Source organism: Natrix helvetica (assembly GCF_964273705.1).
Source record: "Natrix helvetica genome assembly, chromosome: 1".
Taxonomy (NCBI): domain Eukaryota; kingdom Metazoa; phylum Chordata; class Lepidosauria; order Squamata; family Natricidae; genus Natrix; species Natrix helvetica.
Window position 1 is genome coordinate 184,172,043 of NC_138548.1, and position 15,277 is coordinate 184,187,319.

The 15,277-nt window shown below is 38.8% G+C and overlaps 1 protein-coding gene across 4 annotated transcripts in view; it reads left to right on the forward strand.

Annotated features, from left to right (window-relative positions):
• The first annotated feature begins 11,086 nt into the window (after positions 1-11,086).
• The window catches only part of ADAM23 (ADAM metallopeptidase domain 23), a 93,587-nt gene continuing 89,396 nt past the window's right edge, over positions 11,087-15,277 (forward strand). For all 4 annotated transcript variants that reach the window (XM_081939880.1, XM_081939881.1, XM_081939883.1 and 1 more), the window contains exons 1-2: positions 11,087-11,789; positions 13,072-13,298. In XM_081939880.1, the coding sequence (XP_081796006.1) occupies positions 11,597-11,789; positions 13,072-13,298 (420 nt within the window). In that variant the 5' untranslated portion in view covers positions 11,087-11,596. The remainder of the gene's footprint in view (positions 11,790-13,071; positions 13,299-15,277) is intronic.

A 15,277-nucleotide genomic window follows, 5' to 3' on the forward strand; every position in this document is an offset into this window, starting at 1 on the left:
TATTATTTTCAAAATAATACAGCAAATAATAGATTAAACAAAGTTGAAATGCCATCTTTTTAGTAATAGTAACATTTTCACAAATTGTTACCATCAATATAGGTCAGAACAATTTTTCCATATTTTTCACCCTTTGTGCAATTTATAAACATAGAAATCTGGATATTACTTTATTAAACCTGTGCAAATGCTGGTTTTGCCAGTCTTAACTTCTTGTTCTATTATTAAAAATGAGGGCTCCCTCTTTGCAATGATTTTCCATTCAAACTTTTCTTGATTTTTATTGTTCCTCTTTATTTACTAAATGAATAAAACTTGTATTTTCACTTGTATTCATTAATAAAGTTGTTGGTACATATAATACTGCAGCTAATTACAAGTACTCCTCGACTTACAATGACAATTGAACCCAAAATTTATGTTGTTAAGTGAAACATTTGTTAAGTGAGTTTTGTCCCATTTTACGACCTTTCTTGCCACAGTTGTTAAGTGAATCACTGCAGTTGACAAGTTAGTAACTCAGTTGTTAAGTGAATCTGGCTTCCCCATTGACTTTGCTTGTCAGAAGGTGGCGAAAGGTGATCACATGACTTTTGGATACAGCAATAGTCATAAGTATGAACCAGTTGCCAAGCACCTGAATTTTGATCATATGACCATGGGGATGCTGCAAAGGTAACTAAGAAAAATGTTCATAAGTCACTTTTTTCATTGTCATTGTAACTTTGAATGGTCACTAAATAAAATGTTGCAAGTTTAGGACTACCTGTATAGTCTCCATACCAAAATACACTAGAGGCAGATTGTCAGTTACATTAAAACATCTGCAAAGAGATACATTGTTAATACTGTTAATAGACAATGTTTATATACCTAGGATTCTAGAGGATTTTATATATTTATTACAAGGGAATCTAGCCTGCAAATACACTATAGTTGTTAACATCCCAGCACCAGTAAAATTGAAGTATTTTTGTCCTGAGGAAAACATGCTTGAAATTAAATTGAACTGAATTAATTTCAGTTTCATTAAAATCAAAATAAAATCATCTCTGGACAAGATGGACGGCACATAACAATAAATGGATGAGAAGGGTGTTTGTGAGAACGCATCGAGGTACACCCCAATGACTCATATTACACCATTGCTTTACACACTGATTGAAATGGCACTTAATTTTGCCAGATACTGTAAAATTCAGTTGTATACTGAACTTATTTTTAATACTTAAAGTGCAGACACATTATTTCTTAGGCTCAGTGTCTGACTTAAGCTATTCTTAACATTTGCCTTAGGTGACTGTTAGGATCCTGTTTAGGAGAATGGGTTCAATAACAGCAGGTGCTCTAAAAGAGTAATATAGTTAAAATTAAAAATTACTTAGCTGCAACATTATGGATTTGTTTCATTTTATTTATGCATTTTAGTAATACAAGTAGTCCTCAACTTACAATAGTTCATTTAGAGACCATTCAAAGTTACAATGGCACTGAAAAAAATGCCATACGACCATTTTACGACTGTTGCAGTATCCCCAGAGTAGTGGAGTTGGATTTCCAAATTTATATATTTATTATGAGGCTTTCCATTTACCAATTGTTTTAAAAAAAAAATCAAATGATTATTAGCAGAAGTAAAAATCAAAATCTGACTTGAAATCGAAGTCACTAAACAATACCACCAGATACTCAAAATTGCTGATTCCTACCAGACACTTTTAAAAGATTTTGAACCTTTTATAATCTTTTTTGGAGTGCTAATTTTAAAATTTGAATGCAATGGGTAAAAATAGTAGCAACCTTTTGTTACCTTTACTTCTATTTTTAGCTGTCCTACATTTTCTGTATATTACTACATGTTATAAACCAAGTTCAATCAGAAATTATACAGACTCAAGACTTAGATCTATTAAATTAGAAGTGATAAGTTAACTTCAGAATGTGCTCAGCTATTTCAGTTACAGTTTAGATCCTTTCTTCTTAATTCAAAAATAAACACTCAAGTAACAGACCATAGACAAACTTTGAAGCAGAGTTATAGACTCATTCAGATTAATCTGAAAGAGTTATCTCTAAATTATCTAATGTCCCAGAAAAAATACTTCAGCTCTAATTTGTTTGAAAATGACTTTGGAGAAAACATTTCAAGAATAGAATAAAATATGGAAATCAGTGTCATCATCCCCAGCCCAAATTAAAGAAAATTATCTTAAACTATTCAATAGATGAGATATGATTATGTTTAAAATAACATGCATGAAAACTTTTTGGAATGGTGTGAAGAAAATGGAACTTATTTCCACTTGTAGTTATGTGTGAATTTTCCTTCTAGTCTGGGGTATTTTGGGTTATTGATAAAACTATAAATCAAAGAATTAACTTCTGTCTACAATTTGCTTTGACAAGTATATTTTCAGGGTCTAACACTAATACATTTTTTAAAAAAAGTAATGGTATTTTTGTTGAATGCAACCAGAATGTCCATAGCTAAACTTTAGGAAGATAAATCTGTGATGTTGATTCTTGATTCCAAAATGTTTGGCATATCACAGCAGCTGAGAAACTGACCTACATTCTGCAGCTATGCTCTGGTCAAGTTAGAGTTCAACCTCTCAAATATGTGGTTTGATTTCATATCTTATGTTGTCCAGGAGAATCATTGTTTTATCTCAGGTGAATATATTAATGTGTGGGAAGAATATTATGGTATAATTAATATGTGGTTGTACGAATTGTTTCCCCATCTCCCCTTTTAACCTTTACACGTATGAGTTGAATTTTATTGCACTGTTTATCTTTTTTTTTAAAAAAAAAATAGAACTAAATTTAAGAAATAAGATGGAGTTCTAATTTTTAAAAATGATATTTTTCTCCTAAATGGCTGGCTGAATACAGCATATTCACAATAAGTCTTCAATTATTTGTTGGCCACAGAAAGGACTTGGCTTATTCTGTAAAGCAAGAGGTATTTGCCATAGAACTGGAATTATTCTGCAATGTTTCAAACATTGAGGTAACTTCGTTATTAGGCTATAGTCTGTCAGACAACATTAGAGCACCGTATAATTTTTAAAAATTCCTAGAGAGCTTTGATTTTGTTTTATTTTGTTTATTTATTTATTACTCCTACAAACTATGGTATAGCCAGAAATCTCACCATAGCCTTCCTTAAATTGTTGCCGGCAGCAAGTTCTATCTGAAAAAGCAATAGGCATCACTTGGATCAGGAGAACTTGGGCAAACACAAGCAATTGGAATAATTCTGTGCTTTGCCATTTTCCAAAATAATTGTAGCTCTTTCTCCTACAATATTTCTCATAAACCATAATACTTACCTCAAATTAGAGGGTTTTTTAATGTAATAAATCTGCAATTATCTCATAGAGATAGAGATTTTACATATACGGCATGCTATTTTGACTGACGCTCTTTTCTTACACACACAAACATAGGCAGAGTGAAGCAGTTTTCTTTTGCTGTATCTTAACTCTAACAATTGATAGACTGCAAAGAGCAGCACTGTAGGATATATATATATATATATATATATATATATATATATATATATATATATATATATATATATATATATATATATATATATATATATATATATATATATATATATATATATATATATATATATATATATGCATTATTTAATTATATAAAACACCATGATGGAAAAGAATGTGGGGGACCATTTAATCTCATCCAAGCAATCAGACCATCTCCTGTACCACAAAGTTTTTTAAATCTATTGTTTGGCAATGAATAGAAGACTCTTTCCCTTTACAGCATTTGCAAGCAATATCTTTTACTGAGACCAAGTCTTCTGCATGCTATTTTCCTGTTTTCCTGACTCAGATGTTCCGATTTAAAGAACCAGAAAAATGATGACAGTATGCAGTACTCAAACTAAACGTTTTTCTTTAATCCTCAAGCGGAAAAAGCGACAAAACAGCTCTGCTAGATCTGTTGAACCAAAATAGATTAGCTATCATGCCTAGAGAACAAGTAGTATTCCATAAATAAGAATAAATACCATCTGGTATCCTCCTGATACTTTTTTTCTCACCACTTTGTATTATTGTTTGTTTTTCTCAAGCTGAGCCACCGTAATCCCTTTAAAAAGATTCAATCACTTTAGCAGATTCTTTGCTGAAACAAGCACCAGCAATTTTTCTTCTTAAGATGTCTCACTCTTCCTCAGCAAGAGACTCTTATCCCCCAACTTCTATGAATCAGTGTCAGAACTTCTGTTTTCCACAGGATACCTCATTTTCTTTTTTTTTCTTTTTTAAAACAAAGTTTTATTGGTTTTTAGGAAATAAAAAGGAAAGGGGTGATGGAAAAGGTTACAAATTTTGGCAGTTGCAATATGCGGCAGGTGTCCCCTCCCCCCATACTCATAGTATACATTTAAACAAAATTCAGTACAAAATAACAATATTTAGTCAGCATATAAATTCATATAGTAGTTTCAATCAATTTATATCAAGCAGATTTTCTTGTTCATTTTTGTGATCTGAGTTAGGATACCTCATTTTCAAGATGCCTAGAAAGATTCAAAACCTCTACTTTCAGTTAAAATTGCCCTACTTTGTTCTTTAAGCTACCTATTGGGATAAGGCAGTATATTTTTAATAATTTCATGATTAGACTAATTGATTCCATATTTAGAATGAAGTGAAGGCATGCTAGCATCAATGGTTAGAGTATAATATATTTTCAGGATGAAGAAATATAATTGTGAGATTTAGTGTATTTACTTCTTTTAAACAATGTTAGTAACTTTTAATGTTTGTGTCTAATTACCATTCATATAATATTTTATTTCAGGTTGTGGTTGGTTTTGAAGTTTCCTTCCACAACTTCATGGTTTCTGCAGTTAAGATAATATCAGGACAAAGCAATCACAATCATTTAGCTAATGAATTATTGAGAACATAAAAGACTGCTAACAGTAAGAAATACTAGGCTTTGAAATCACATTAATAGTTTTACTTGACAAGCTCTCAATTTAACATAACATTATATGTATATAACGATGGCGCAAACCTTAAATTTTGACATCAACTATATGATAAACTGTTATTTTTAAAGGTTCCTCAACTTTTTTTAAAATTTATATTGAGTGGCTTATTTTAACTACCAACATTCTTCCCCTTTTAAAGAGAATTTGTGCAACTCTATGGAGAAGTATCCCTTGCTCCCATACTCAAACATACTTGTTCAACTGTAAGACTAAACTACTATCAACTGTATTTCCAGATAATATGCCCTAAATTGTTAGTACAATGATGGCTGAGTTTTTTTTTCTCTAAGGTTATTATTGTTGATTAAGTTATTTATTTTATTTTTCTGCCCAGCACTTATATTCATAGCCAAGATTAACAAATTGCTAAATACTGTAAGAACATGGCAAATAGACATAATGTGGATTTTTAAATTCCCATTTTGTCACCAGAGTAGGTACATTATTTCTTAATGCTTATTAACCAGCAGACTGTGGATAGAAAAAAAAATTACTAGCAACCAGGTGCAAAAAGTGAGAAACAAGTGGCTTTATCACTAGTGATGTTTATGTTAGATGAGCATAATGATAGTCCTTATTACTATACAGAGGAGTTTCTGCAAGAATGGGTCTGAGGATAGAAAGAATAAACATACAAAATATATGGATATTAAGCATGAGTATAAATTTCTGAATAAAGTATATGCATAGAACAGTGACGTGCGGTCAGTAGAGGCAAGGGAGGCAGGGCCTCACCTCTCCATGGAATAATAGTATATAATATTATATACTATATATAATATTATATACATCCGTCCGGCCGCGCCCGGGAGACGCGGAGGGAGCAATGTTGTCGGCGCCTCCGGATGACGAACCAGTCGCTTGCTTTCGTCATCGGGAGGCCGACAACATTTCTGCCTCCACGTCTCCCGGGCGCCGAAGCAGTCTGGCGAGCGAGCGAGCGAGGCAGCGAGATCTTTGGTCACTCGTCCACCGGACTGCTTCCGCATCTCCCGGGCGCGGATGGACGAAGGTAGCCAGAATGGCGCCGAAGCAGTCCGGCGAGCGAGCGAGCGAGGCAGCGAGATCTTCGGTCACTCGTCCACCGGACTGTCTTGGCGCCATTCTGGCTACCTTCGTCCATCCGCGCCCGGGAGATGCGGAAGCAGTCCGGTGGACGAGTGACCGAAGATCTCGCTGCCTCGCTCGCTCGCTCGCCGGACTGCTTTGGCGCCATTCTGGCTACCTTCGTCCATCCGCGCCCGGGAGATGCGGAAGCAGTCCGGTGGACGAGTGACCGAAGATCTCGCTGCCTCGCTCGCTCGCTCGCCGGACTGCTTCGGCGCCATTCTGGCTACCTTCGTCCATCCGCGCCCGGGCGATGCGGAAGCAGTCTGGTGGACGAGTGACCGAAGATCTCGCTGCCTCGCTCGCTCGCTCGCCGGACTGCTTCGGCGCCCGGGAGACGCGGAGGGAGAAATGTTTTCGGCGCCTCCAGATGACGAACCAGTCGCTTGCTTTCGTCATCGGGAGGCCGATAACATTTCTGCCTCCACGTCTCCCGGGCGCGGATGGACGAAGGTAGCCAGAATGGCGCCGAAGCAGTCCGGCGAGCGAGCGAGCGACGCAGCCTGATCTTCGGTTGCTTCCAGAGCCGGAGCGGGATGGAGCAGCCATCGCCTTGGAAGTGAGTCGCGCGGACGGAGCTTTGGGGCTGAGGAGAGAGGCAGGGACGGAGGGAGTGGGGGGAGAGGAGCCGCCCCCCTCACCCCCCAGGCAATGGGGAAAGCTTTCCCGAAATGGGGGGGTGGTGTCACGGGAAATAAAAAGGGCGCGCGCTGGGGGGGGATGAAGGAGGCTTTGGCGTGCCTTAGAGGTGGGCGGGCAAGCAACGAAAGGAGCAGCGAGGGCGGGCGGTGGCTGCAGGCGGCAAGGCTTGAGCGGGGTGAAAGGGACTGGTGCCGGTGGAGGAAGTAATGCTACGCCGCGGTCCCCTTAATGTTCACTCAGGAAGGCGGAGAACGAGACCACGTGGTCTGCACAAGTGGTCTGCACACGTGGTCTGCACACGTGGTCCCATTCCCCGCCTTCCTGATGACGTCACCAGCCTCCCCAGCCATAACCCTCACCGCACGTCACTGGCATAGAATGCATAGAATATTTGCATTCCAGCTGTATAAATAGATAGACCATTTGTTCATGAAGTTCATTTGCTATTCTCTGTTCAAAATATTAAAATTGTCATGAAGCTGTTTATATCACCTATCAAAAGTGAGTTTGATGCAGGACAATGATCAACAAAACACAAGCTTTTAAGGATCATATTTCACAAATGCAACCTACTGGTTCTTTTGTCATTACAACTAAATGTCTGAGATTTTCAATTAAATTATATAATTCACTGCATAGATCATAAGTTTGTTTATAAGCAGAAGTACCTTATGTTAGTTCATCAGCATTATTTCTTAATCAGCATAAATTCATATATTTTGAAATCTTTGTTTGTAGTTTAACCTTATAGCAATCCATTTCCGCATACAGGTACACTTTGCCTACTCAATCAATAGAATTTATTCATAAGTAATGGTCTTTAGGGGATGGCCATCTTTGAAAGAGGCAATTTACATTAGGAGTCCCTGAATAAGTAATGACAGAAAGATTCAGCCTTAATCAATGTACAACCTTAGCATCCCCCACTTTTTGTGCTGAAAAGATGAAATGTATAGGTATTACTATAGCGAAGTTAACTTGGCAAGAAAGGCGTAAGGGAAGGACCATCAATTTTTGGTGGGGAAACACCAGGAGACCATGCTCTTCTCTCATGGGAAGAGATCCATCTGGCCTAATCCATTCAACTGAATGATCTAGAAGCCCTTTTCCTGTATCCCTTCATTGAGGAAGAGAGGGCAAGACAGACATGGTTCCTTACCTGGATATGCCTTTTTGCAATTGTTTAAATAGTGAATCAATTCTCTAAAAGGTATTCTGAAATAAGAACAACTTCTAGGTGATACATTTTTACCATAGAAATTCTTCCCAACAATGACAATTGTTATTTTCCTCATCTTAATAAGGAAGATCTGATTACTGGAGGGGGCAAAGTGAGCCATATTGCATCTTCTATTATTGCATATAACCTTTGTTAAATCTTAAGAGAATCAAAAATATTAAAATTACATTCAGAAGTCCATATTTCAAAAGTAATATTGAATAGTTTAACTTCACCAAGTTTCTAGTATCAGTAGCATGTTAAGCAAAACTTCACAAAACAGAGGAAGGTTAAAAGAATTGTCCTGGATATGATGGAGGTTCCAAACTGCAGGTTGGAAAAGGTTAAAGAGGACTAGAAAACACATTTTTATAAATGTAGGCTGGGACTGAACACAACTGAAATAAGTAGAATTTATTTCTGAGTAAACATGTTAAAACAAAAAGCAAATACCTAAAGCAAAAAGAACTCAGGTTGGCACCAGGCCTGATATACCCAAAATCACATTGCTAACATCCAAGGATAAATGAAAAATGCAGGGCAGTTCAAAAAGCCATTTTTTTCTTTTTTTATTGTTTTAATTAAACAAAAAACACACACAAAAACATTCTTCATTACATCTTCCAGAAAGCATGTCGATTGGTTACAAATAAATTTCGTGCGTTACTACAATCATTCTTTATATTTCATTCATATTGAATTGTACATTTTAAATCAAAAATCTTTATACCATCAATATACCATCATTCTCATTTAACTATATTTGTTTAAACGTGCTTTTGTCTAGAATCATTTATATTTATATTATACTAAATCTAGACAAAAATTTATTGCTAGAATTTATAAGTACCCAGGAGCCATTTATTTTTGTTATACATTTATAAATATTTATTTTCTTTAATCTGTGCATACAAAAATATAGATATCCCTTACCTCATTGACCACTGAAGGACTTGCAGGAAGCAGCGGTTAGAACAGAGTTTAGAGCAACTGTGGTTCAAACTGGGAAAGGACAGTGTGTGAAGATTGTATTGTGTCATCTTATTTGACCTGTGGTGGTGCAGTGGTTAGAGTGCAGTACTGCAGGCTACTTCTGCTGACTGCTGATTGCCAGCAGTTTGGCAGATCGAATCTCACCAGGTTCAAGGTTGAATCAGCGTTCCATCCCTCCGAGGTGGGTAAAATGAGGACCCAGATTGTTGGGGGCAATATGCTGGCTCTGTAAAGCACTTAGAGAGGGCTGTAAAAGCACTGTGAAGCAGTATATAAGTCTAAGTGCTATTGCTATTATTTATTGGCAAAATATACTGTGAGAAATAGAAACGAATTAAAATTGCAAGGAGAAAGATCAAAAACTTTAGATACCTTGCGGTTATCTAAGTAGTAGGGAAGAAGACTTAAGGTGTTTCTTGCTGAAGATTAAAGGGAGCTTAGAAGCTGAATTCCTGCTCAATAAAAATATGAAGATGTTACCTGGGCAATGCTAACCAGCAGTGTCTGCAGAAAGGACCAATACAGCAAGATAGTGGTTGAAGCCTAGTGGTGAAATTCCATTTTTTTTACTACTGGTTCTGTGGGCATGGTTTGATGGGCATGGCAGGGGAAGGATAATGCAAAATCTCCATTCCCACCTCACTCTGGGACCAACCAGAGGTGGCATTTTCTGGTTCTCAAAATTTCCGCTACCGGTTTTCCAAGCTACTCAAAATTTCCGCTACCGGTTCTCCAAAACCTGTCAGAATTTACTGGATTTCACCCTTGTTGAAGCCCCACCTCTCTCTTTTTACTTTGTTTAATATCAACACACAAAAAAGGCTAGGGCTCTGATTACAGCTGCCATCATGCCTGTTTTGATCCCTCCTCTCCACTGAGGATGGTGATACGAATCCAGTGCAAATAGGTGGAGAAATTGCAGGAGTAATGAACTTTATCTTCCTAGAATAGAATAGACAGGGTGACTATTGCCATGAAACAGATAGCTTGGGAGACAAGAAACTAGACAAAACATTTAAGTGAAGAAATGTATTATGGCCCAACAGGTTCTGTTGCCAAGGCTGTGGTTGCTGTGAAATCTAGATGGTTAAAAAAAAAGCCAAATCAGGAAAAAAATTGCTTTTGAGTTGTGCAGGGTAAATTTATTGGACTGCAAAAACAACAAACCATTCAAAACTAGATGAAATCAAACCACTGGAAGCCACTAATACTGTTACTAAAGCTAAAATAGGTGACAGGTAAATACAAAGTCATTGGAGAAAAAACTGACACTTTGAAAAATAAAAAACAGTCAAAAGGGCTGTCAGAAAACAAGGCATATTCTTTCAATGAAGATGACATCAGAAGTTTGCAAAAACAGAGAGAAGTAGCTGCTGACAGACAATCCTCATGAAATGATGTTCACTGGGTCTCAGAGAATGCCTGAATGACTAAAGAGGAACAACAAAGTTGTCAGAAAGATCACAGTTTCAGCAAGGGAACTCGTATAAATACTTTTATACCAGGAGTGACCCGAGTGATTTCTCCCTCCTATGCTCTCCACAATCATTCTCTGGATTTTTTTTAAAGCAGCTACCTCTAAAGTCCAGCCCTCTCGTTCACTTAATGACATTAAGCAACGCTTGCAGTGTCTATTTGTAATTACAGTATTTATTCACTGGTCAGAAACTGTTCAGGAGAAAGACCAGTACATGGCTGGAGAGGTTTAAGAAAAAAACCCACACTGGTAACTGACGGTCCTGAGAGGGGGCGAAAGCAACACGACTCGAGAGCATCCTAGCTGTTAAAATAATGCAGCTCCCTTCTAGCCCTCCCCGCCTTTTTGGCTTTGGCACTGCAGCAAATCGCGAAGGGAGAGGAGGACGTAGGGACAAGAATTGCACGGGTAAGAAGCGGGCGGAACGCCGCATGCAGGTCAGAGGGCCGCGCCGCTCGTCCTCTTCCCGAGCTCGAGATGCTGCATCACGGCACCTGCTCATCTCGCTCGCCTCTTAGGTCTAACGCCGCCCCCGCCCTGCCCCGCCCCGTCCCGGTCCGGTCCTCTCAAGAGCCAGAGGAAGCATCTCCCCCCCCCGCATGCGCGCTCTTTTAACTCTCCCCCCCCGTGACGGCAGGGGCTGCAGCTGCCGGGGGAGGAAGAGTGTGGCCGGGTCTCGACGTCATCCTGTGCAGTGCGCGGGGCATTGAAAGGTGAATGGCAGAGAGGGCGAGAAGAGCGCGAGCGACTGTCAGCCCAGCCTGCAGCAGCAGCAGCAGCAGCAGCAGGAGGAGGAAGGCGGCGCCGAGGTTTGCTTCTGCTCTTCCCAGGAGGGGCGCCCGCAGATAATGGAGCGGAGGCGGTAGGAAGGTGTCGCGGTGGAGGCAGCGGCAGCACTGGAACAAAAAGCGGAGTCACTGCGCCGTGTCTTCGCCTCCAGCAATGTGAGGAAAGAAGTGCCGCGACCGCCGCTGCGTGACCGCTCGACCGCCGCTTTCTTCCAGGGGGAAGAAGGGGCAGTGCCGCCGCTCCCCCCCCCCGCTGCTCCTCACAGTTCCGACGAGGCAGGCGACTCCCTTCACCGCCGCCCGCCCTGCCTCCCCCCGCCAAGCTATGAGCCATGAAGCCGCCTGGCAGAAGTTCTCTGCGGCAGCCCTTCTCTGGCAGCTGCCGGCACCGTCGATCCTCTAACGCTCCCTTCTCAGCCTGCCTGGCGCGGCTGCCTCTGCTCGGCTTCTTCCGCCGTTTCCTTTTGGGGTTCCTGCTGCTCTGCTGGGGACGCCCAGAGAGCTGGGGGGTCATTGCGGACACCGGTGAGTGCGAGGTGGGGGGGGGAGGAATGGGCTGGAATCTCCCCTTCTTCCTCCGCAGTGTATGATGTTTGGGAAGTCAGCCCTCTTCTCCTTCTATTTGCTGCCTTTCGAGTTACATGCCAATGCAGATAAATAGCAAAGCCCGTTATCTAGTTATTTTTTCTTTCCCGGTGTCCCTTTGGATTCCTCCCCACCCCCCATTTCCCCTGTCATGCTAGTTTCTTCTGCTCATTACAGCACCCCGTCTTTTGCTCCCTGTGGTGAGAAGCTTTCGTGATCTTTCACCGCCCATAAGTATGTGCATACACCTGCTTCCCCACAGATTCATTGACAGGTTTCTATCCCGAGGATAGCATTTTGTTTGATCATCTGCAGCAAATTGTTAATCGCCACTGCAATTGAATTCTTCTCTCTTCATGCTTTTGGAAAAGGAAGAGAGGGAAAAACTTCTTATTCTCATGTTGAAGATTCTTTATTGGGGTGTGTGGGGGGGGGAGTGCAAACTCGGGCATATGATGACGATGGGCAAGATGTGATCTCAAAAGGTGCTGATGCAGCAAAATGTTCTTGGCAGGTTGTCAGAATGCTCATTTTTGTGTGTGGATCTTATTTAAGAAGTATCTGAAGCAGAGTAAGTGGGGTTTCTGTTTAGGGAAATATATTTAGAATTGAGTTGAGAACTCATACATAATATGCGAATTAAAAAAAGAACTCCCTGTGAAGAGAACTCTTAAGCATGAAGACATGTATTTTCTTCTGCATGATCTCTAGTACTTAAATGTTTATTTTGAAAGAAGTCTAACTGAATTTCTTGAGATAATTTTGTATAGTAACTTACTTAGAATTTGTATTCTTCTAGTTTATGTGAGAAGTTGCCCTTATGTAAAGAGAATTGATTGATTTTCAATAGATGCATGAATTCCATTTGTGAGAAGTTTGCAGATTCACAGATTTTGATCAATATTTTTGAGGAAAACGGATGAGAGTCATGGTTTTTGGGATCTCATTAAAAGAGCTTCCCTTCTGAAAAAGGTTTTTTTAAAACATTTAGATTATTATGTAAAATACATTGTATTAAATACCCAATATTTTCTGTCACTTCTGCAGTACTGCAATACTTTGTATTGTTTTCCTAAATACTGTACTAGGGAATATTTTAATAAGGCATGTTGGAATCATTGGAATGATATTCTCTTGAAGGAAAATTAACAGAATTTAAAGCAACCTATATAAAGTGTTCGGTTCCTCTGTGGTTTAATGTAGACCTATCTGTCTTCCCTAGCTATCCATTGGAATGAAACTTTGGAAAAACCAGAAACCATATTGGCAAATGAGGACACTGCATTTCAACAGACTAACAATAGTAGTAGCAAAAATAACAATTACAGCAGTGCATTCCAAAAAGAAATCACATTGCCTTCAAGACTTATTTATTATTTGAACAAAGACTCTGAAAGTCCCTACCATATTTTGGATACTAGGACAAGATACCAGCAAAAACACAGTAAGGTAAGAATTTAAAAAAAGGAACATACAGTACAGTAGCTCAAAATAGTCCTGTCCCTTGAGGGATTGTCTTACTTTAAGAATGTCTATTCAGCAGATTGGTAATACCTCTGTAATATTATTGCTGCATTGGCTTTAGGTGCCAGGAATGGCTGTCAGTTAATTGTGAAGCTTAGTATCAGTACGGTAGATAAAACAAAGGAATATAGCCTGAATTTCTATTATATTTAGAAGATTAGATTTTCTCTCTCTTCATTTTAACCAACTTACTTGAACTAGAGAAAAGGCATGGTAAAAACAATATCTTTCACATGGCAGGTATGGGAGATCTTGATGTGTTATGGATCCAAATTCTTTATCTTTAGTACCAGTAGATGTGTATATGTGTACACACACACACACACACACACACACACACACACACACACATGCCATCTTCATATAGCTAAAGTCATGGCTAAACTATATTTAAAAACAATGACAATTACATTTGTGTCATTGCTTCAATTATATGTTTAAATGATAAACTTAGCTGTATCAAGACCTGCAAAGTTCTTATATACATAGCAGAAAAGCAATATGAGTAAACTTACTATCAGAGCAATTTAGAAGACTGCTTAGAATTTAGTCTGTTGTGGTTTCATGTTATGTATTAGAGTCTTACTTTTATTAGGCCAAATGTGATTTGTCCCTCTTGTTGTGATATAAGATCATGTGTTGCGGTACTTTTATAGATGTTCCATTTCCTCTCTAAAGGTAGTATTTCAGTAGTCAAATAGCTATTTCTCAAAGTTGTGTTATATAAATATGTTACATTGCTATTGGATACAATTATGGTTAGTTTGCGATTGAAAACCCAACCACATGCTTTCTTAATAGATAGGAAACGTCTTAATTTTTTTAAAATAATACTATTAATGCAAATTACCCGAGTCCCGAGTCCCTTTTTGGGAGAGGGGGCGGTTTAAAAATCTAAGAAATAAATAAATAAATAAAATAAATAAATTAAAAGGCAATAATTTTTAAAATCATTAATCATTTGATGTGTTTTTCATTGAATCATACTTGATATTAATTCATAACTCCTGGAATAATATGGCTTATTCCAAAACAGATCTATCCAAAGAAATGCATGACTTTAACAAGATGGGAAGTTACAGAAAATTGCTTTTTTAATTTATTGTATTAATCAGTGCAGTAAGCAAAGGAGTGAAGTCTGTGTGCCACCTGACCCATTATTTTGAAGCTCAGGAGACCTTTGGCAGCTGTTTCTGATGAAACATAAGAAACTATTGTCACATAAAGAAAACAAGGCATTCCCAGTGGTATATGCAGTGTATCTACAGGACCAACACTGAAGAACGTGAAATTAATATCTCTATTGATCATATAAATAATGACAAATCCAGAGTGACAGTATGCTTGAAGGACATTCTCAAGAGTCTGTGCTGCTTTGATCTTTCCAGATTATTTTTCTCTTCTTACCATATAGACTTTTATGTTTCAGTGAACGCAGCTCCAGAATGCAGTCTTTCGAAGTGACCTTTTAGGAAGCAATACAGGTGGTCCTCAAATTACAACAGTTCATTTAGTGACCATTCAAAGTTACAACAGCACTGAAAAAACTGACATGACCATTTTTTCATAGTTACAGCTTTTGCAGCATCCCCATGGTCATGTGTTCAAAACTCAGATGCTTTGCAACTGGTTCGTATTTGTGACAGTTGCTGTGTCCCAGGGTTCTGTGATCATCTTTTACGATTTCCCGACAAACAAAGTCAATGGGGAAACCAGATTCAGTTAACAACTGCAGTGATTCACTTAGCAACTGTCATAAAATGGGACAAAACTTACTTGAGAAATGGCTCACTTAACAAGAGAAATGTTGGGCTCAGCTGTGGTTGTAAGTTGAGGACTACCTGTATAAATAGAGGTGGTGCAAGGCTGATTTGAACCCAGTGCTTGCACAACACTGTTGTGTG